The sequence below is a fragment of the Scyliorhinus torazame genome, chromosome 14 (assembly GCF_047496885.1).
Source record: "Scyliorhinus torazame isolate Kashiwa2021f chromosome 14, sScyTor2.1, whole genome shotgun sequence".
Taxonomy (NCBI): domain Eukaryota; kingdom Metazoa; phylum Chordata; class Chondrichthyes; order Carcharhiniformes; family Scyliorhinidae; genus Scyliorhinus; species Scyliorhinus torazame.
In genome coordinates, this window is record NC_092720.1 from 50,467,786 (window position 1) to 50,490,411 (window position 22,626).

General features: G+C 47.0%; 1 protein-coding gene across 5 annotated transcripts in view; it reads left to right on the top strand.

Moving 5' to 3' along the window:
• LOC140389718 (run domain Beclin-1-interacting and cysteine-rich domain-containing protein-like) overlaps positions 1–22,626 on the top strand; it is a 112,228-nt gene that overhangs the window by 67,350 nt on the left and 22,252 nt on the right. For all 5 annotated transcript variants that reach the window (XR_011934454.1, XM_072474167.1, XM_072474164.1 and 2 more), the window contains 5 exons: positions 246–306; positions 11,160–11,292; positions 16,755–16,900; positions 17,003–17,067; positions 17,615–17,853. Coding sequence is in view for 4 of the 5 variants with exons in the window: in XM_072474167.1 (XP_072330268.1) it covers positions 246–306; positions 11,160–11,292; positions 16,755–16,900; positions 17,003–17,067; positions 17,615–17,853 (644 nt within the window). In the remaining variant the exon portion in view is untranslated. The remainder of the gene's footprint in view (positions 1–245; positions 307–11,159; positions 11,293–16,754; positions 16,901–17,002; positions 17,068–17,614; positions 17,854–22,626) is intronic.

Consider the following 22,626-nt stretch of genomic DNA (forward strand, 5'->3'; position numbering starts at 1 on the left):
TTTATTTTCATTGAGTTACAGGTTGTAAATTGCAGTGTTGGATTTACATGATTAAAATCCACCGTTGTCTTTGCCCATTAGCACTCTGAAAATTGGATCTCTTTTTGCAGAAGCTTTATTTTAGTCGGTTAGGCATACTTTATTAGTAGTGGAATGGGTCCTTCAAACTTTGGAAATATCCTTTTGAGTTCAGGTTGTGGTCCTTAAGGAATATCTTGAGTACTGTGTATCGTTTTGTTTTGCAGATGCTGATATTAGAAGAAGTTTGGCTTCAAGGAGTAAGTCAGCGATGAGTTCTGAGTCAATGTAAGACTGTGGTTTCAAAGTTAATTTTTAAAAAATGCAAGCTTTTTGATAAATGCATCATAAAACCGTAAAACACATAGAAACAGCAGTACCCCCTGCCCCTGAATAGCTGACAGTGACCAGCTCTTTAAAGAACAAAATAAGCAACTGCCATTTTTTTTGTAGAACCCCTCAATAGCCCCCCTCATGGTGTACTTTACTTTCTCGAGGTGCAAAAACACCATTAATCCCCCAGCCGGACTGGATGGGGAAGCTGACCTCCACTCCAGCAGAGCCCGCCTGCGAGCAATTAGCGAGACTAAGGCTAGAACATCAGCCCCTGCTCTCGTCTGCAGCTCCGGCAGGTCTGATACCCCAAATATAGCCCCGTTAGCACAGGCCATCCACCTCCTCGGGTATCTCTACGATCCTGAGGTTCTGCCTCCACAACCTATCCTTCATGTCCTCAACCTTGGCCCTCAGGTCCTTATTCCTATCATCCACCTTCAGCAGGTCTGCTTCCATCCAGGCCTGCTGGTTATTGTGCCGCGACAGTGCCTCCTCCACCCCTTCAACACCTCACCATGCTCATGCACTATCTCCAACATTTTTCCAAGTGCCTGCTTTTTTTATTTACAAATTTAGAATACCAAATTCATTTTTTCCAATTAAGGGACCAATGCACCTATCCTGCCATCTTTGGGTTGTGGGGGCGAAACCCACACACTGGGAGAATGTTCAAACTCCACACGGACAGTGACTCAGAGCCGGGACCGAACCTGGGACCTTGGCGCTGTGAGGCAGCAGTACCAGCCACTGTGCTGTCCTCTAAGTGCCTTGTTTATCAGGGTCAGGGCGCCCTCTACCCTGCTTGAGAGTCTCCAGTATCTCCCTCGCTTGCCATTTAAAGTGTTTATTGGACTTCCGGGTGCGGCGATGACCAGCTAGGTCGCACGTTTCGGCAGCTCCCGGTGGAACGGACTTTTGGGCTCTCGATAGGAGCCCCAACGGCAATTTTAACGGCAAAAAACACTGTGCGGTAATCCAGAAGGGAATCCCCCCTGGACACAGATGGAAAAAAGAGAGGAAAGTGGCCGGATTGCGGTGGATCCTCTAGAGCAGCGGCCAGGAAGGCAGGCACAAAGCAGGATGGCGTCGGAAGGAGGCAGTTTAATATGGGGCCCTGACCAACAAGAGTTCCTGCGGCGTTGCGTGGAAGAACTCAAAAAGGAGATGAAGAAGGAGCTGTTGGCCCCGATATTACAAGCGATTGAGGGGTTAAAGGAGGAGCAAAAGACCCAGCAACAGGAGCTTCGGGTCGTGAAGGCAAAGGCTGCTGAGAATGAGGACAACATACAGGGCCTGGTGGTGAAAACGGAGATGCACGAGGCACAACACAAAAGGTGTGTGGAAAGGCCGGAGGTGCTGGAGAATAATGCGAGGAGGAAGAATTTAAGGATTCCCGAAGGTGTAGAAGGGGCGGACGTCAGGGCATAAGTGAGCACGATGCTGCACTCGTTAATGGGATCGGAGGCCCCGACGGGTCCGCTGGAGGTGGAGGGAGCCTATCGAGTTATGGCGCGAAGACCGAGGGCTGGAGAAATTCCTCGAGCCATAGTGGTGAGATTTCTCCGATATAAGGGCAGAGAGATGGTCCTCAGATGGGCAAAGAAAACTCTGAGCAGTAGGTGGGAGAACGCGGTGATCCGTGTATATCAAGACTAGAGTGCGGAGGTGGCGAGAAGGAGGGCAAGCTTTAATCGGGCCAAGGCGGTGCTGCAAAACGGAAGATTACATTTGGAATGCTGCAACCGGCAAGACTGTGGGTCACACATCAAGGGAAACACCACTACTTCGAAACGGCAGGTGAGGCGTGGACATTTATTGTCGAGGAGAAACTGGAGTGAGCGGGCCAGAAAAAGAACGTTTGGGACAAAGTGGGGGGGGTGAATATGTGGGATGAAGGGGGGGAAAAGAGGGAAGAGATGACTTCCCAAGTTGTTAATCCTGCGACCCTGTAACTTTTCTCTCTTCCCCCATGTCGTGGGGGAGGGAGGATGAGGAGCTGAGGGCGCCATCCATTGGGGGCGGGGCCAAAATTGAAGCGCGGGCTTTGTTCCCGCGCTATGGTAATCACGGCAGGAACAGGGAAGCAGGTAGGGGGCCTCGCACAGTGTGAGCCGAGGTCACGGGGGGAAGCTGAGGTCGGCCAGAGTTTGCTGACTTCTGGGAGCAACATGGGGGGTGCAATTACGCTAGTTTGGGATCTAGCGGGGGGGGGGGTTAACTGGGTTGCTGCTGCTGGGGAGAAGGGGGAGCTGGTATGGGGGGGGTGGTTGGGGTGGGGGGGGGGGCGCCGCTTGGGGGAGATACGGCTACGTGGGAACCGGGTGAGGAGCTGGATTGAAAAAGGAGATGGCTAGTCGTCAAGGGGGGGTGGGGGGGTAAAGAGCCCCCCAGCCCGGTTGATCACGTGGAATGTGAGAGGGCTGAACGGGCCGATAAAGAGGGCACGGGTACTCGCACACCTAAAGAAACTTAAGGCAGATGTGGTTATGCTTCAGGAGACGCATCTGAAGATGATAGACCAGGTCAGACTACGCAAAGGATGGGTGGGGCAGGTGTTTCATTCGGGGCTAGACTCAAAAAACGGGGGTGGCCATACTAGTGGGGAAGCGGGTAATGTTTGAGGCAAAGACTATAGTGGGGGCAGATACGTGATGGTGAGTGGCAAATTGCAAGGGGAGGCGGTGGTATTCGTGAACGTGTATGCCCCGAACTGGGATGATGCCAACTTTGAGGCATATGCTAGGATGAATCCCGGACCTAGAAGTGGGGAAGTTGGTAATGGGTGGAGATTTTAATACGGTGCTGGACCCAAGGCTGGACAGATCGAGGTCCAGGACCGGAAGGAGGCCGGCTGCAGCTAGGGTGCTTAAGGACTTTATGGAGCAGATGGGAGGAGTAGACCCCTGGAGATTTAGTAGACCTAGGAGTAAGGCGTTTTCACAAAGTTTATTCATGGATAGACTTTTTTGTCTTGGGAAGGGCACTGATCCCAAAGGTACACTGCTATAGCCATTTTGGATCATGCTCCACATTGGGTGGACCTGGAGATAGGGGAAGAAAAACAACCGCGTCCACCCTGGAGAATGGACATGGGATTATTGGCAGATGAGGGGGTGTGTTTAAGGGTGAGGGGGTGTATTGAAAGGTACTTGGAACTCAATGATAATGGGGAGGTACAGGTAGGAGTGGTCTGGGAGGCGCTGAAGGCAGTGGTTAGAGGGGAGCTGATATCTATTAGGGCACATAAAGGAAAGCAGGAGGGTAGGGAAAGGGAGCGGTTGATGAAAGAACTTCTGAGGGTGGACAGACAATATGCGGAGGCACCGGAGGAGGGACTGTACAGGGAAAGGCAAAGGCTACATGTTGAATTTGACTTGTTGACTACGGGTAATGCAGAGGCACAATGGAGGAAGGCACAGGGTGTACAGTATGAATACGGGGAGAAGGCGAGCCGGTTGCTGGCCCATCAACTGAGGAAAAGGGGAGCAGCGAGGGAGATGGGGGGGGGGGGTGAGAGATGAGGAGGGAGAGATGGAGCGGGGAGCAGAGAGAGTGAATGGAGTGTTCAAGGCATTTTACGAAAGATTATATGAAGCTCAGCCCCCGGATGGGAAGGAGAGAATGATGTGCTTTCTGGATCAGCTGGAATTTCCTAAGGTGGAGGAGCAGGAGAGGGTGGGACTGGGAGCACAGATTGAGACGGAGGAAGTAGTGAAAGGGATTGGGAGCATGCAGGCGGGGAAGGCCCCGGGACCAGACGGATTCCCAGTTGAATTCTATAGGAAATATATGGACTTGCTGGCCCCGCTACTGATGAGAACCTTTAATGAGGCGAGGGAAAGGGTGCAGCTGCCCTCGACTATGTCAGAGGCAACGATATCGCTCCTCCTAAAGAAGGAAAAAGACCTGCTGCAATGCGAGTCCTACAGGCCCATTTCCCTCCTGAATGTGGACACTAAGATTCTGGCCAAGGTAATGGCAATGAGGAGAGAGGATTGTGTCCCGGGGGTGGTTCATGAGGACCAAACTGGGTTTGTGAAGGGGAGACAGCTGAATACAAATATACGGAGGCTGCTAGGGGTAATGATGATGCCCCCACCAGAGGGGGAAGCGGAGGTAGTGGTGGCAATGAATGCCGAGAAAGCATTTGATAGAGTGGAGTGGGATTATTTGTGGGAGGTGCTGAGGAGATTTGGTTTTGGGGATGGGTATATCAGGTGGGTACAGTTGCTGTATAGGGCCCCGATGGCGAGCGTGGTCACGAATGGACGGGGGTCTGACTATTTTCGGCTCCATAGAGGGACGAGGCAGGGATGTCCTCTGTCCCCGTTATTGTTTGCACTGGCGATTGAACCCCTGACCATAGCATTGAGGGGTTCCAGGAAGTGGAGGGGAGTACTCAGGGGGGGGGAGAAGAACACCGGGTATCTCTGTATGCGGATGATTTGTTGCTATATGCGGCGGACCCGGCGGAGGGGATGCCAGAGATAATGCGGATACTTGGGGAGTTTGGGGATTTTTCATGGTATAAACTGAACATGGGGAAAAGTGAGTTGTTTGTGGTGCATCCAGGGGAGCAGAGCAGAGAGATAGAGAATTTACCGTTGAGGAAGGTAACAAGGGACTTCCGGTACTTGGGGATCCAGATAGCCAAGAATTGGGGTACATTACACAGGCTTAATTTAACGCGGTTGGTGGAACAGATGGAGGAGGACTTTAAGAGATGGGACATGGTGTCCCTGTCATTGGCAGGTAGGGTGCAGGCGGTTAAAATGGTGGTCCTCCCGAGATTCCTCTTTGTGTTTCAGTGCCTCCCGGTGGTGATCACAAAGGCTTTTTTCAAAAGAATCGAGAAGAGTATTATGAGTTTTGTGTGGGCTGGGAAGACCCCGAGAGTGAGGAGGGGATTCTTGCAGCGTAGTAGGGACGGGGGGGCTGGCACTACAGAACCTAAGTGAGCACTACTGGGCCGCCAATGGTTCAATGGTGTGTAAGTGGATGGGAGAAGGGGAGGGAGCGGCGTGGAAGAGATTGGAGAAGGTGTCCTGCAGGGGAACTAGCCTACAAGCAATGGTGACTGCACCGTTGCCGTTCTCACCGAGGAAATACACCACAAGCCCGTTGGTGGTGGCTACATTGAAAATTTGGGGCAGTGGAGAAGGCATGGGGGAAGGAAGGGAGCTTCGGTGCGGCCCCCGATAAGAAACAATCATAGGTTCGTTCTGGGGAGAATGGATGGGGGATTTGGAGCATGGCAAAGAGATGGTGTAGTACAACTGAGAGATCTGTTTGTAGATGGGACGTTTGAGAGTCTGGGAGCGCTGACGGAAAAATATGCGTTGCCCGGGTTGCCCCAAGGGAATGCATTTCGGTACATGCAATTGAGGGCTTTTGCGAGGCAACAGATGAGGGAATTCCTGCAGCTCCCGACGCAGGAGGTGCAGAATAGTGATCTCAGAGACATGGGTGGGGGATGGTAAGGTGTCGGACATATATAGGGAAATGAGGGACGAGGGGGAGATCATGGTGGATGAGCTGAAGGGGAAATGGGAAGAAGAGCTGGGGGAAGAGATTGAGGAGGGGCTGTGGGCTGATGCCCTACGTAGGGTAAACTCATCGTCCTCGTGTGCCAGGCTAAGCCTGATACAATTTAAGGTGTTACACAGGGCGCATGTGACTGGAGCACGGCTTAGTAAATTTTTGGGGGTAGAGGATAGGTGTGCGAGATGTTCGAGAGGCCCAGCGAATCACACCCACATGTTCTGGTCATGCCCGGCACTACAGGGGTTCTGGGAGGGGGTGGCAAAGGTGCTTTTGAAGGTGGTGGGGGTCCGGGGTCGAACCAAGCTGGGGGTTGGCTATATTTGGGGTTGCAGAAGAGCCGGGAGTGCAGGAGGCGAGAGAGGCTGACGTGTTGGCCTTTGCGTCCCTAGTAGCCCGGCGCAGGATATTGTTAATGTGGAAGGAAGCCAAACCCCCGGGTGTGGAGACCTGGATAAACGTCATAGCAGGGTTTATAAGGTTAGAACGGATTAAGTTCGTGTTAAGGGGTTCGGCTCAGGGGTTCACCAGGTGGTGGCAACCGTTCGTCGATTACCTCACAGAAAGATAGAGGGAATGGAAAAGAAGTAGACAACAGCAGCAACCCGGGGGGGGTGCGGGGTGGGGAGGAATCGGACAGACTCTCAGATGTTATTGTACATGTATAATATGTATAGGTATTTGTTATAGGTAATTGTATATTGGATTGTTGGATTGTATTTTTGGAGAGTATTTATTTTGGACAAGGCAGTTGCCATTCCGCTTTGTTTCTGTTTTTGTTTATATATTATTTATTTATTTGTTTAAAACTGGCCACTGTTATTTATATTGCTTTATTGTTGTGTAAAAGAAACACTACGTACTGTTATGTTTGGCCAAAAATTTTGAATAAAATATATTTTAAAAAAAAGTGTTTATTGAACTGCTGTTCGAATTCAGCCGCCGTCATCTCCACCAGCTTATCCACTGTAATACGTGCGGCCCCATCTGACAAGCCTGCCTCCGCCAGCTTCCCTCCCAATGGACTCCACATCTCGCTGGACTCTGCAGGAGGACCAATGTTCCCACCCTTCCTCCCAATATTCCTTCTTAGGTCTTTTGACATCCTTTGGCAAACAGCTCAACCGGGGCAAGTCGGTACACAAATTATCCCCGAAAACTGGGTAAGAAGGGCCAAAAATCGAGGACTATGTGCGACCTCCTCCTGCATGTCGCTACCGAAAATCTGGTTTCAGTTTTTTGACGTGTTTAACCCTGTATAAATCTATGTTTACTTGCTGTGAATTGCACTTCTAGGTAATACATTTCACCTTCACTGTCAGTTACAGAACACACCATATTTTAATTTCCATTATTTAGGCCAGCAGGTTTGAAGAATTGTAACCATTCCCACCAACACTGGGAAGTATATTGTAAACAAAATTATGTGCTGCTAATCTTAAGGAGGGGGAGGTGCAGTGCGTGCAATTGCTGCATGCTATGATACAGAACTGTTACTGCACAGGAGGAGGCTTTTTGGCCCATGTTTGCATCGACTCTCCAAATGAGTATGATGACTTAGTGGTGTTCTCCTTGCTTTTCCCTCTACTCCTGCGCATTGTTTCTATTTGAATAATCATCTGATGCCCGCTTGAATTCCTCGATTGAACCTGCCTCCATTGCACTTCCAGGCCATGCAAATGGCCTGAACCATTTGCTGTATGAAAAAAGCTTTCCTCACATCACCTTTGCTTCTTTTGACAATCACTTTAAATCAGTGCCCTCTCATTCTAGATACTTTTACGAGCGGGAACAGTTTTTCCCTACCTACTCTGTCTAGCACCCTCATTATTTTGAACATCTGTGTCAAATCACCTCATTGCCGCCTTCTCTCCAAGGGGAACAGTCCCAACCTCTCCAACCTATCCTTATAACTGAAATTCCTCCTGCCTGGGCCCATTCTTATAAACGTCTTCTTCACACTCTCCAATGTGTTCGCATCCTTCCTGTGGTGGCGCCCAGAACTGTGCATAATATTCCAAGTGAGGTGTAACTAGTGTCTTGTACAAGTTCAGTGTAACTTTGCTCTTGTACTCTATGTCCCTATTAATAAAGTCCAGAATACTATATGCTTTATTGACTGCTCTCCACCCGTCCTGCCACCTTCAATGATCTCTGCATATTTACACCCAGGTCCCTCTGCTCCTGCACCCCCTTCAGAACTTTACCCATTTTATATTGCTTCTTCATGTTCTACCAAAATGCATCGCCTCACACTTACAGCCTCTAATTCTTACAGCCACTGAAATAAGTTTCCAATCCGACTTATTTTCTACAGTCAGATTTCTTTTGTATTTTTTATTGAACTTGTAAACACTGTTTATGTGGTGTTTGTTTATTGCTCTCACCATTCTCTTCTGATGCATCTTCTCCATATGTCCCTAGCTGTGACTTCTCTTGCCTGGTTTCACACTATCAATTTCATTATAGTCAGACTAGTTTTGCCAGTAGCTTCTCTTTTCACCCCACACTATAAACGTGCAACTATAATCTAGGATGAATTCCTTCTCTTGCTCACTATTTGCTATTTCTTGGCAACACCACGCACACACACGCACATGCACACACACCAAATTAATATCAACATGTATGCTAATGATTCTTGGCTCTACCTATCCATCAGTTCCCTGGTTCCCGACTGTGACTGTTCTGTCTAACTGCTCTTTTGACATCAAATCTTGGTTGAATTGCAAATAGCTCCCAGTAAACTTTGGTCGGACTGAAGCCGTGGCCTGGATTCACACTGCATTCTATACCCTTGTTAATGGCTTCATTCTGCTTCATGGCCAGACTGTTTGACATCTCAACATTCTGATCGTCCTTAGAATAAGCTTCAAATCCCAGACCCTCAATTATTATGCAAACTTACTTCCACCTGTTCAACACCATCCCCAGCAAATTGACTAGGACATGGTGAATTGGAGGGCACAAGAAACCATTGTCCTAATATAAATAAAACAGAATTTCATGAATTCAACTATTACCTACTAGTTGCATATTTAAAACTAACAGCACAATCAATCGGAGGTTTCCTCCGGGCGCTCCGGTTTCCTCCCACAAGCCCCGAAAGATGAGCTTGTTAGGTGAATTGGACATTCTGAATTCTCCCTCCGTGTCTCCAAACAGGAGGCATAGTGTGACGACTAGGAGATTTTCACAGTAACTTCATTGCAATGTTAATGTAAGTCTACTTGTCACAGTAATAAAGATTATTATTATTACAGTCATTATTATTAGTCAAGGTAGAAACAGCCCTCTTTGCTAAAAGGAAAATTATTCACTCGTTCTCAGAATTTAGTTCCCTTTTCTATTGAGGCAACAAAATAAGTTTCTTCATCTCTGGAGTTGAGGCTTGAAAATCGGCAAGGCTGCAATGAGCCCCAGGTCAGTAGAAAATGCTTGTGGAGACAAACCCATGCTGCAAAATATTGCAAATATATGAATTAAAACAAGAAATTTTCCATGCAGGAATACAATTCAAGGATCTAACCCCAGTTCTATGTTTTCTGTGAGGTTCCTGAATGAGGAACAGTTGAGTTTAGACTGAAAAATAACAAGCCACGGACCAGGATTGTAGATGGGAGTGCAGGAAGTGAAGAAGACGTCGGGCTGTGTCACTTTCAAACCAGTTTTCCTCATTGGAGACTAAAGAGTGTGCGGGGGATTGGAGGGACTTTGGGATTCATGTGCATAGATCTTTGACGGTGACAGGACATATTTATTGAAAGAGTCATTAGCAAAGCATCTGGGGTTTTGGACTTAAATATCCAGACATGTTATGTTGAACCTTCATAAGGGCGGCACAGTGGTTAGCACGGCTGCCTCACGGCGCTGAGGTCCCAGGTTCGATCCTGGCTCTGGGTCACTGTCTGTGTGGAGTTTGCACATTCTCCCCGTATTTGCGTGGGTTTCGCCCCCACTATCCAAAGATGTGCAAGCTAGATGTGGATTGGCCACGTTAAATTGCCCCTTAATTGGAAAAATTGAATTGGGTACTCTAAATTTATAAATTTAAAAAAAAAATGTTGAACCTTCATAAAGCTCTGTTTAAGTCACGGGTTAAGGCACACGGTTCTGGATTAACTTTTACTGTTTCAGTCATTTTAGGAAGGATGTGAGGGTCCTTGAGAGGGTGCAGAGGAGATTTCGGGAAATGGTTCTAGGGATAAACGGTTTCAGCGATTGAGGCTAGGTTGGAGGAGCTGAGATTATGCCTTAGAGCAAAGAAAATTGAGAGGTGATTTGAGGGGTTATGACGTGTAGATAAGGCAAAAAAAAAACTGTTATCATTAGCTGATGGTACAAGAACTAGGGGACACTAAGGTTTTAGCCAAGATACTTGGGGGGGGGGGGGGGGGGGTGGGGGGGGGGATGTGAGGAAGAACTCATTGGTACAGCAAGTGGTAATGACCTGGATCTTACTGCCCATCAGGGTGGTAGGAGTGGGAATGTTAAATTATTTCAGAAAGAATCTGGAAGGGCACCTGTGGAAAATAAACTTGTAGGACAATGGTAATCGAGCAAGAAGCTGACTGCAGTGCTCTACAGACTGCTAGCACAGTCTCGACAGGCTGAATGGCTCCTTTTGTACTGTAATGATAATTAACGTTTTCTAAAAGAGGACACTTGTGCCTACCCAATTTTTTAATAGTAGAGATGCATTGCAGGAATGCGCCAAAGCTCCTTAGACCAGACCTTCCAAACCCATGATTACTACCATCTAGAAGGGCAAGTGTCCTAGACACATGGGAAATTTGCCATCTGTGAGGTTCCTCTCCACACCACTCACTATCCAGATTTGGAAAGAAATCACCGTTCCTTCACTGTCACTGGGTCAAAATCCTGGAACCCCTTCTGTAACAGCATTGCGGGTGTACCTGCACCATTTCTATGAAATCTATGAAATTCTAAGTGGACTGCAGCATTTTGAGAAGGCAACTCACCACCTTTTCAAGGGCAGTGAGGAATGGGCAATAAATGTTGGCCGAGTCACCAAAACCCATGAATTAATTTTTAAAAATAGAATAGTCCCGTCAAGGTTCGGATTCGGTTTTGAAGTCTTCATACAAAGAGTTATTTGATCTCACATCGGGTTTTTATTGCGGCGGAATACTTAAATATTTGTTCTGAATAAAAGTATAACATTCAGAAATGAATAAAATATTGTGTTTTCAGGCTTTAAAAAAAAAAGTAATGTGATAATTGCGTATTTATTTGTGTTACAGTTCATTCTCATTCCTTCATTCAAACTCAGCTGAGGCTGTTGCCATGGGCCTTTTGAAGCAGTTTGAGGGGATGCAGCTTCCTGCTGCCTCGGAGTTGGACTGGTTGGTTCCAGAGCATGATGCTCCTCAGAAGGTAAGAACTAAATTATTCTTGCCACCTTGCAATTGGAGAGAAATTTGATGTGACTAGCTGCTTGTGAATCACTACTAATTGGTTTTAGAATCCAGGATGCTGAAAAGTTTAATTGCCCTAGAATAAAATCTGTCAGGCTTTCGACATACAAGTTAAAAGGAAGTGGGAGTTTTAAGTTATTTGCAAAAGATGATCTTGGGCCAGAGTTTTGTGTGGTTGGGGTGGATGTGCCTCCAATCGTGAAGTGTGTTAAATTGTGTTAATTGATATCTGGCATGCTTCCTGATGTCATCATGAATGTATGCATGCGATTTCAAAGTTAGCGAACACGCGCGTGAATCAGATACATGCCTACTGACAATTAAAGGGCCAATTAAGGCCGTTAAAGAGCCAATGAACAATAATTTTATACTGCTCGTGCAATTTTTCAGTTCATCGCATGGGCAAAAATGGGTGGATGCTCATGTCCTTTGCATTTTCTGATCTGTGGGGGAAAAGTACAGCCATTTGGCTTTGGTGTACTTCACTCCCACTCATGAGAAACTCATGATGAAGAATCTTGGTGTTAAAACTAGGCCTTTATTACAATGCCATAGCAAGAGCTAGAGGCATTCCAAATTGGGACACCAGAGAACACAGATTTAAGAGTGGTGCAGACAGATATACTTTGAGATTCGGTTACAAGAAATTAGCTTATATCAATCATTTGTTACTATCTATGTCCAATCGTGACTATCGATTTAAGGTTGCAGCATGTAAAGTATATGCAGATAATTAGCCAATCACATCAAAGGTCTGCATACTTAATAAAACTGTCCAATCAATATATGTGTCCCCTACTATTTATCACCGGCTCCCCATTATCAAAAATGTGAATATCATTCACCTACCTTTGAAGTAAAATGTTGTTTCCCATGATAAATGACACACTATTATAACAATACTGGATAGCTATGTTCCCTCTCCCGGTCAGGCTGGCACCGACAAAAAGATCCCACACTGTTCCCCTATCACCCTTGATAAATAACATCTGGCATATCTTTTCTGGGCATCATCACCTGCGAGATGTACAAAGAACAAAGAAAAGTACAGCACCGGAACAGGCCCGTCGGCCCTCCAAGCTTGTGCCGACCATGCTGCCCGTCTAAACTAAAATCTTCTACACTTCCTGGGTCCATATCCCTCTATTCGCATCCTATTCATGTATTTGTCAAGATGCCCCGTAAATGTCCCTGCTTCCAGCACCACCTCCGGCAGCGAGTTCCAGGCACCCACTACCCTCTGTATAAAAGAATTTGCATCGTACATCTCCTCTAAACCTTGCCCCTCGCACCTTAAACCTATGCCCCTAGTAATTGACCCCTCCATACTAGGAAAAAGCCTCTGACTATCCACTCTCTCTCTGCCCCTCATAATTTTGTAGACCTCTATCAGGTCGCCCCTCAACCTCCGTCGTTCCAGTGAGAACAAACCAAGTTTATTCAAATGCTCCTCATAGCTAATGGCCTCCATACCAGGCAACATCCTGGTAAATCTCTTCTGCACCCTCTCTTAAAGCCTCCACATCCTTCTGGTAGTGTGGCGACTAGAATTGAACACTATACTCCAAGTGTGGCCTAACTAACGTTCTATACAGCTGCAACATGACTTGCCAATTCTTATACTCAATGCCCCGGCCAATGAAGGCAAGCATGCCGCATGCCTTCTTGACTACCTTCTCCACCTGTGTTGCCTCTTTCAATGACCTGTGGACCTGTACTCCTAGATCTCTTTGACTTTCAATACTCTTGAGGGTTCTACCATTCACTGTATATTCCCTACCTGCATTAGACCTTCCAAAATGCATTACCTCACATTTGTCCGGATTAAACTCCATCTGCTATCTCTCCGCCCAAGTCGCCAAACAATCTAAATCCTGCTGTATCCTCTGACAGTCCTCATCGCTATCTGCAATTCCGCCAGCCTTTGTGTCGTCTGCAAACTTACTAATCAGACCAGTTACATTTTCCTCCAAATCAGTTATATATACTACGAACAGCAAAGGTCCCAGCACTGATCCCTGCGGAACACCACTAGTCACAGCCCGCCAATCAGAAAAGCACCCTTCCATTGCTGCTACTCTCCCTTCTATGACCTAACCAGTTCTGTATCCATCTTGCCAGCTCACCCCTGATCCCGTGTGACTTCACCTTTTGTACGAGTCTACCATGAGGGACCTTGTCAAAGGCCTTACTGAAGTCCATATCGACAACATCCACTGCCCTACCTGCATCAATCATCTTTGTGACCTCCTCGAAAAACTCTATCAAGTTAGTGAGACGTGACCTCCCCTTCACAAAACCATGCTGCATCTCGCTTCCATTTGCTTCCAAAAGGGAGTAGATCCTGTCTCGAAGAATTCTCTCCAGTAATTTCCCTACCACTGACGTAAGGCTCACCGGCCTATAGTTTCCTGGATTATCCTTGCTACCCTTCTTAAACAAAGGAACAACATTGGCTATTCTCCAGTCTTCCGGGACATCACCTGAAGACAGTGAGGATCCAAAGATTTCTGCCCATGTGTTCTTGGGCATGTTTCCTGTGGATGACAACTTCAGCTAAACAGCTTGTGTGTACTACAGATCGACACAGAAGATATTTAACCCCTTCAGGCCTTGATGGATAACTGGAGTTTCAAATTAATTCAGATATAATAATTTTTCCCTCCTCATCATCCAAGGGTGGGATGAAAGGCCCCTAGAGCAGCAGCAGTTTCTCTGCAATTGCAGGTGCATAGCTGTGTGAGTATAGAATTTAGCTTGAGCTTCCTAGTTATTGTTTAGCATTTAAAGCGTGTCTTGCAGCATTTCAGGATTTCCATGCAAGATTTACAAGAAGTGTACAAATATTCCAAACTCAACAAACTTCAAAGTAAGAAATGCAAATAATGTCGTCCGTCACGGTGTCGTGCTCAAGGTGTAATTTGCGTCTGCAAGTGCTGTGTCTTGATCCCGATTTTCCCCCCCCCCCCCCCCCATCCCTCCCATCCCTGTCACCGGCAGTGGCATTGTAGGCAGCCTGCTGACTTTGTCGTCCTGTTAGGAGTGATGGCCTTGGCCGGCATCCTCCAGTCACTGGAGCCCGAGTTGGCCCCATGGCTGGGCACTCCTCACTTGTCGCAGCATCATCAGATGCAGTGGCAACTGGCAGATAGACAATGGAGCAGGTGCCCTCATCTGCAACACCCTGAGAAGAGCCCACAAAGTTGACGGGCAGCTCATCTGCCTGTGTGAGGTGTGTTTGCACCTCCCTGATCACCATTGATGGATGGGCACCTCGCAGACAGACTACGTGCATCACCCATCTCTGTCGAATGTCACTGGCACACATCTCCCTCCTATGCAATGCAGCCTTTTGTGCTGACAGTCCAACCTTGGCAGGCGTCAGTGCCAGGTGGCATATATACTCAGGCCCCTGAGCACATGGGAATGGACACCTGACTGTGACGAATGTGATATAAAATAGTTTAAATATTAGTTACAGTAATGTAGATGTAGGCCAGTTTAATTCTAGTGAGTTCACAAAAGACAAAGCACAAAGGATTTCAGAAAGCATGGCAAGGAAGGGGGAGGGGTGTCTGGTAGATGAGGGGAAAAGGATGCTGGGTAAGGAATGAGAAGTGAGCCAATTAGGATGTATGGCCAGGTAGGAGGGTATAGGATGACCTATGGGAATCGTGTATGTGAAACTTGATGCCATTTGAATGTATTTGTAGAGATTCCTTTGTCTCCAATAGCACTCGATTCGGAAGACCCCAGGAGGCAGCTTGTGTTCTGGGTCTTTGTGAAGCGAGTCAGACTTGCAAGTTGGTTAAAAATAAATAATACTATGCCTACAAATCCATCTAGAGTTTTATTGAGGCCAGACTGACGGGCAAAGAATTCAACATTTGTCATTTGCACATCTCCACACCGGACCATGCCATCTCTGCACTTAAACCTTGCTGACCACAGAAGGTTGTTGAATCTTTTGTGGCACTGAATCCAGGTGTGGCACACAATATCGTGCTGACTGACCTGGGCAGCTACCTCTATCCAGGCCGCCTTTGCCAGGTGCAACACTCTTCTCTTGCCATCCCTGGGCCTGAAGAATGTGGTACCTGGCATTGACCTGCACTGGATAGCCAGGCACTCATCGGCGAAACTGGGATTCCAGGCCCACCCGATTTGCTCAACTGCCTGCCAACCATGACATCCTATAATAATAATAATCCTTATTGTCACAAGTAGACATACATTAACATTGCAATGAAGTTACTGCAAAAAGTCCTTAGTCGCCATATTCCAGCGCCTGTTCGGCTACACGGAGGGAGAATTCAGAATGTCCAAATTACCTAGCAAGTAGGTTTTTCGGGACGTGGGAGGAAACCGGAGCACCCGGAGGAAACCCTCGCAGACACGGAGAACGTGCAGACTCCTTGTGACCTTAGCCAGGAATCAAACCTGGGGCCCTGGTGCTGTGAAGCAACAGTGCTAACCACTGTGCTACTGTGCCGCCCTGGAGCTGATGCCATTGGTGGACAACAGGAAAGTCATTATTATTCCACAAATGCCTTCAGCCTTCCCCACAACTCCTGGCAGCCTTCAAAGAGCTCCCTCCTCAGCTTTTATAACCCCCCCCCCCCCCCCCCCCCCCCCCCCCCCTCCCTCCTCCTCCTCCGAGCCGGGATCCAGTGCCTGGTGCATTCCCACCCATGCTCAGCAAGAGCCCAACCAGCAACCCTTGTTACATGCTGTGAGGGTCCTAGTTTAATTGCATTCTCGGGCAGTAGTGGATTTTACATCTGCTTCCACCCATGCCAACTTTGGGTGCTCCCCCGAAGGTAAAATTCAGGCCTTGATCTTTAATGGAATGTAGTGGATTACCAAGTCGCCAAAGTACACAGCTGATTACTTTTCTTAAAATTAAAAAAAAAATTAAATTAAGGGGCAATTTAGCGTGGCCAATTTACCTACCCTGCACATCTTTGGGTTGTGGGAGGGTCAGACCCACACACACACTGGGAGAATGGGCAAACTCCACACGGATAGGGGCGAGGATCTAACCCGACTGCTCGGCGCCGTGAGGCAGCAGTGCTACCCACTGCTGCCCTAGATTACTCTATTTAAAATGTGTTCCATTCCCACTGGACAATGCACCTTTCCCTGCCCTCTCCAGTAACACGGAACTGGTTTAGCACAGTGGGCTAAACAGCTGGCTTGGAATGCAGAACAAGGCAGCAGTGCGGGTTCAATTCCCGGACCGGCCTCCCCGAACAGGTGCTGGAATGTGGCGACTAGGAGCTTTTCACAGTAACTTCATTGAAGCCTACTTGTAACAATAAGCGAAATAAGATAAGATAACTTTTCGATTTTGTTACTTTTAGCAGATTTAGCTAATGTTGGACTAATTATTCTAGTTCTACATCAATAACTTTCTTACAGCTTTTGCCAATTCCAGACTCTTTTCCGGTGTCTCCTGATGATGGCGAGCATGCTGATATTTACAAACTACGAATTAGAGTGAGAGGAAATTTAGAATGGGCACCACCTCGGCCACAAATAATCTTCAACATTCACCCTTCGCCCAAGTAAGCTAAAAGCTCGGCAACTAGACTTTTTCTACTTGATGCTGTTCTTTTCTTTGAGTGTAAGTTGTGACAATTTGATGAGATAATGTTTTGTCGTTATAGGAGAAAGGTGGTTGTTGCCAAACAAAATTACCGCTGTGCAGGATGTGGTATCCGAGTGGAGCCAGGTAAATGATGTTCAGGAAATTAAGTGCGGTGATAAAGTTCTGCTTGTACTTGCATATTCAGTATTCTATTTCTGTCTGTATGGGGTTGTTTTATTTACAAATGTTGTTAATGCAAATATATAATTTTACCTAGCTAACAGCCCCTCTGTGCCTTACCCCTCGGCCTCCCCTGAAAATAATGGTTAAAAAATTGTTACTTAAAAACAAAAATCTGGCCTAATACTGATGCACTTTTCTGAGTTTCTAGATGCAGAGACACTGGCCAGTCGGTTTGCTGACGCGCCACAGTGCATCATAGTATTTGATTTTACGAAAGACACTGCAGGAGGCTGAGAAATAAATTGTTTGTTTAAACATTATTGACAACGGGGCATTTTTTGTTTGAGAGGAAAAGGAGTGAGCCATATCCTCCAAAATGCAGAGATGAATACAAATTCTCATTTCTTTGTTATTTTGTGCAGTGGATTTATGATGGCATTCTATTGTGAACTTGCTCTTTTCCCACCAGCTCTTGAATTTGCAAACGTTTTCTCCCTTTTCCATCCAGATTACATAAAGAGACTACGCTATTGTGAATATCTGGGGAAGTATTTCTGTCAGTGCTGTCACGAGAATGTCCAGTCGGTGATCCCAAGCCGGATATTGCGGAAATGGGACTTCAGCAAGTATTACGTCAGTAACTTTTCCAAGGATTTGCTGAATAAAATCTGGAATGATCCACTCTTCAATGTTCAGGACATCAACAGTGTTTTGTATCGAAAGGTGAAGGCGCTGGATCAAGTTCATGTAAGCAATCCGAAGACATTTTCCTTATTAGGACTGAAAAATAGATTATTCCAATGATTAAGAAATGCAGCTTTCTTGATGTAAGAAAGTGGCATGATTGCAATGTCTGTAAGAATGACTGTACCAATTTTGTTGCAATGCCACCAGTATGGTAGTAATTTTTAGTGTTATAATTAGGATTCTAATTAAGTTTTAAGAACTCAGTTTGCACTGAGTGCTGAATTTGGTGCTTTTTGAGTGCGATAGTGAGAGTTTGGTGACCGAGGGAGTATAAGGCTTCATTTTTATCTAAAGTTTAGTCTTTCTTTTATTTAGTTAATTAATTTAAAAGTTGCTGTTTGGTTTAGAAGAAGGTGAATTTTCAATCAGCTTTAAACAGGCTTCTACTTCTAGGCACTTGCAGCTGGAGCTTGTTAATTAGTTAATTGGATTAGGCCAGTTTTTCAGAGGCTAGATTCACAGTATAAAAGTGATCCCCTACAGCGCAGACTTTGTTTGCACTGCGTGCTGAATTTGGTGCTTTTTGAGTGCGATAGTGAGAGTTTGGTGACCGAGGGAGTGCTGAATTTGGTGCTTTTTGAGTGCGATAGTGAGAGTTTGGTGACCGAGGGAGTTGGGTGAGGAGGGAGTAAGGTGCTCCTTTCATTTTGTTTCCGACATTTCCGCAAAGAGTGAGAAGAGAGCCAGGAGTTTACAGGAAGTGTAGCTGACTGGGAGCAGAGTCGGAGGGCGGAGATCTAGTTAGTCCACACAGCAGCTATATTCTGTAGGGTAAGAGGGGATGGAGGCTAGGCCAGTTACATGCTCCTCCTGTAGGATGTGGGTGGTGTGGGATACCACCGGTGTCCCCACTGACTATACCTGCGGGAAGTGCACCCAACTTCAGCTCCTCAAAGACCGTGTTGGGGAACTGGAGCTGAAGCTGGATGAACTTCGGATCATCCGGGAGGCAGAGGGGGTGATTGAGAAGAGTTACAGAGAGGTAACCACACCCAAGGTACAGGACAAGAATAGCTGGGTTACAGTCAGGGGGAAAAAAACAAACAGGCAGACAGTGCAGGGATCCCTCGTGGCCGTTCCCCTTCAAAACAAGTATACCGTTTTGGATGCTGTTGGGGGGGATGACCTACCGGGGGAAGGCCCTAGCGGCCAGGTCTCTGGCACTGAGTCTGGCTCTGGGGCTCAGAAGGGAAAGGGGGAGAATAGAAAAGCAATAGTTGTAGGAGATTCAATGGTTAGGGGAATAGATAGGAGATTCTGTGGTCGCGAGCGAGACTCCCGGAAGGTATGTTGCCTCCTGGGTGCCAGGGCCAGGGATGTCTCGGATCGTGTCTTCAGGATCCTTAAGGGGGAGGGGGAGCAGCCAGAAGTCGTGGTGCACATTGGTACCAACGACATAGGTAGGAAAAGGGGTGTGGAGGTAATAAACAAGTTTAGGGAGTTAGGCTGGAAGTTGAAAGCCAGGACAGACAGAGTTGTCATCTCTGGTTTGTTGCCGGTGCCACGTGATAGCGAGGCTAGGAATAGGGAGAGCGTGCAGTTGAACACGTGGCTGCAGGAATGGTGTAGGAGGGAGGGCTTCAGGTATTTGGATAATTGGAGCGCATTCTGGGGAAGGTGGGACCTGTACAAGCAGGACGGGTTGCATCTGAACCAGAGGGGCACCAATATCCTGGGAGGGAGGTTTGCTAGTACTCTTCGGGAGGGTTTAAACTAATTTGGCAGGGGAATGGGAACCGGATTTGTAGTCCAGCAACTAAGGTAGCCGATATTCAGGACGCCAAAGCATGTAATGAGGCAGTGGGGAAGGGAACACTGACAAAGGAGAGTATTTGCAGGCACGGAGATGGGTTGAAGTGTGTATACTTCAACGCAAGAAGCATCAGGAATAAGGTGGGTGAACTTAAGGCATGGATCGGTACTTGGGACTACGATGTGGTGGCCATCACGGAAACTTGGATAGAAGAGGAGCAGAAATGGTTGTTGGAGGTCCCTGGTTATAGATGTTTCAATAAGATTAGGGAGGGTGGTAAAAGAGGTGGGGGGGTGGCATTATTAATTAGAGATAGTATCACAGCTGCAGAAAGGCAGTTCGAGGAGTATCACCCTATTGAGGTAGTATGGGTTGAAGTCAGAAATAGGAAAGGAGCAGTCACCTTGTTAGGAGTTTTCTATAGGCCCCCCAATAGTAGCAGAGATGTGGAGGAACAGATTGGGAAACAGATTTTGGAAAGGTGCAGAAGTCATAGGGTAGTAGTCATGGGCGACTTTAACTTCCCAAATATTGAGTGGAAACTCTTTAGATCAAATAGTTTGGATGGGGTGGTGTTTGTGCAGTGTGTCCAGGAAGCTTTTCTAACACAGTATGTAGATTGTCCGACCAGAGGAGGGGCAATATTGGATTTAATACTGGGTAATGAGCCAGGGCAAGTGATAGATTTGTTAGTGGGGGAGCATTTTGGAGATAGTGACCACAATTCTGTGACTTTCACTTTAGTAATGGAGAGGGATAGGTACGTGCAACAGGGCAAGGTTTACAATTGGGGGAAGGGTAAATACGATGTTGTCAGACAAGAATTGAAGTGCATAAGTTGGGAACATAGGCTGGCAGGGAAGGACACAAGTGAAACGTGGAACTTGTTCAAGGAACAGGTGCTACGTGTCCTTGATATGTATGTCCCTGTCAGGCAGGGAAGAGATGGTCGAGTGAGGGAACCATGGTTGACAAGAGAGGTTGAATGTCTTGTTAAGAGAAAAAAGGTGACTTATGTAAGGCTGAAGAAACAAGGTTCAGACAGGGCATTGGAGGGATACAAGATAGCCAGGAGGGAACTGAAGAAAGGGATTAGGAGAGCTAAGAGAGGGCATGAATAATCTTTGGCGGGTAGGATCAAGGAAAACCCCAAGGCCTTTTACACATGTGAGAAATATGAGAATGACTAGAGCGAGGGTAGGTCCGATCAAGGATAGTAGCGGGAGATTGTGTATTGAGTCTGAAGAGATAGGGGAGGTCTTGAATGAGTACTTTTCTTCTGTATTTACAAATGAGAGGGGCGATATTGTTGGAGAGGACAGTGTGAAACAGATTGGTAAGCTCGAGGAAATACTTGTTAGGAAGGAAGATGTGTTGGGCATTTTGAAAAACTTGAGGATAGACAAGTCCCCCGGGCCTGACGGGATATATCCAAGGATTCTATGGGAAACAAGAGATGAAATTGCAGAGCCATTGGCAATTATCTTTTCGTCCTCACTGTCAACAGGGGTGGTACCAGGGGATTGGAGAGTGGCGAATGTCGTGCCCCTGTTCAAAAAAGGAACTAGGGATAACCCTGGGAATTACAGGCCAGTTAGTCTTACTTCGGTGGTAGGCAAAGTAATGGAAAGGGTACTGAAGGATAGGATTTCTGAGCATCTGGAAAGACACGGCTTGATTCGGGATAGTCAGCACGGATTTGTGAGGGGTAGGTCTTGCCTTACAAATCTTATTGAATTCTTTGAGGAGGTGACCAAGCATGTGGATGAAGGTAAAGCAGTGGATGTAGTGTACATGGATTTTAGTAAGGCATTTGATAAAGTTCCCCATGGTAGGCTTCTGCACAAAGTAAGGAGGCATGGGATAGTGGGAAACTTGGCCAGTTGGATAACAAACTGGCTAACCGATAGAAGTCAGAGAGTGGTGGTGGATGGCAAATATTCAGCCTGGATCCCCGTTACCAGTGGTGTACCGCAGGGATCAGTTCTGGGTCCTCTGCTGTTTGTGATTTTCATTAATGACTTGGATGAGGGAGTTGAAGGGTGGGTCAGTAAATTTGCAGACGATACGAAGATTGGTGGAGTTGTGGATAGTAAGGAGGGCTGTTGTCGGCTGCAAAGAGACATAGATAGGATGCAGAGCTGGGCTGAGAAGTGGCAGATGGCGTTTAACCCTGAAAAGTGTGAGGTTGTCCATTTTGGAAGGACAAATATGAATGCGGAATACAGGGTTAACGGTAGAGTTCTTGGCATTGTGGAGGAGCAGAGAGACCTTGGGGTCTATGTTCATACATCGTTGAAAGTTGCCACTCAAGTGGATAGAGCTGTGAAGAAGGCCTATGGTGTTCTCGCGTTCATTAACAGAGGGATTGAATTTAAGAGCCGTGAGGTGATGATGCAGCTGTACAAAACTTTGGTAAGGCCACATTTGGAGTACTGTGTACAGTTCTGGTCGCTCTGTGTGGAAGCTCTGGAAAAGGTGCAAAGAAGATTTACCAGGATGTTGCCTGGAATGGAGAGTAGGTCTTACGAGGAAAGGTTGAGGGTGCTAAGCCTTTTCTCATTAGAGCGGAGAAGGATGAGGGGCGACTTGATAGAGGTTTATAAGATGATCAGGGGAATAGATAGAGTAGAGAGTCAGAGACTTTTTCCCCAGGTGGAACACACCATTACAAGGGGACATAAATTTAAGGTGAAAGGTGGAAGATATAGGAGGGATATCAGAGGTAGGTTCTTTACCCAGAGAGTAGTGGGGGCATGGAATGCACTGCCTGTGGAAGTAGTTGAGTCGGAAACATTAGGGACCTTCAAGCAGCTATTGGATAGGTACATGGATTACGGGAAAATGATATAGTGTAGATTTATTTGTTCTTAAGGGCAGCACGGTAGCATTGTGGATAGCACAATTGCTTCACAGATCCATGGTCCCAGGTTCGATTCTGGCTTGGGTCATTGTCTGTGCGGAGTCTGCACGTCCTCCCCGTGTCTGCGTGGGTTTCCTCCGGGTGCTCCGGTTTCCTC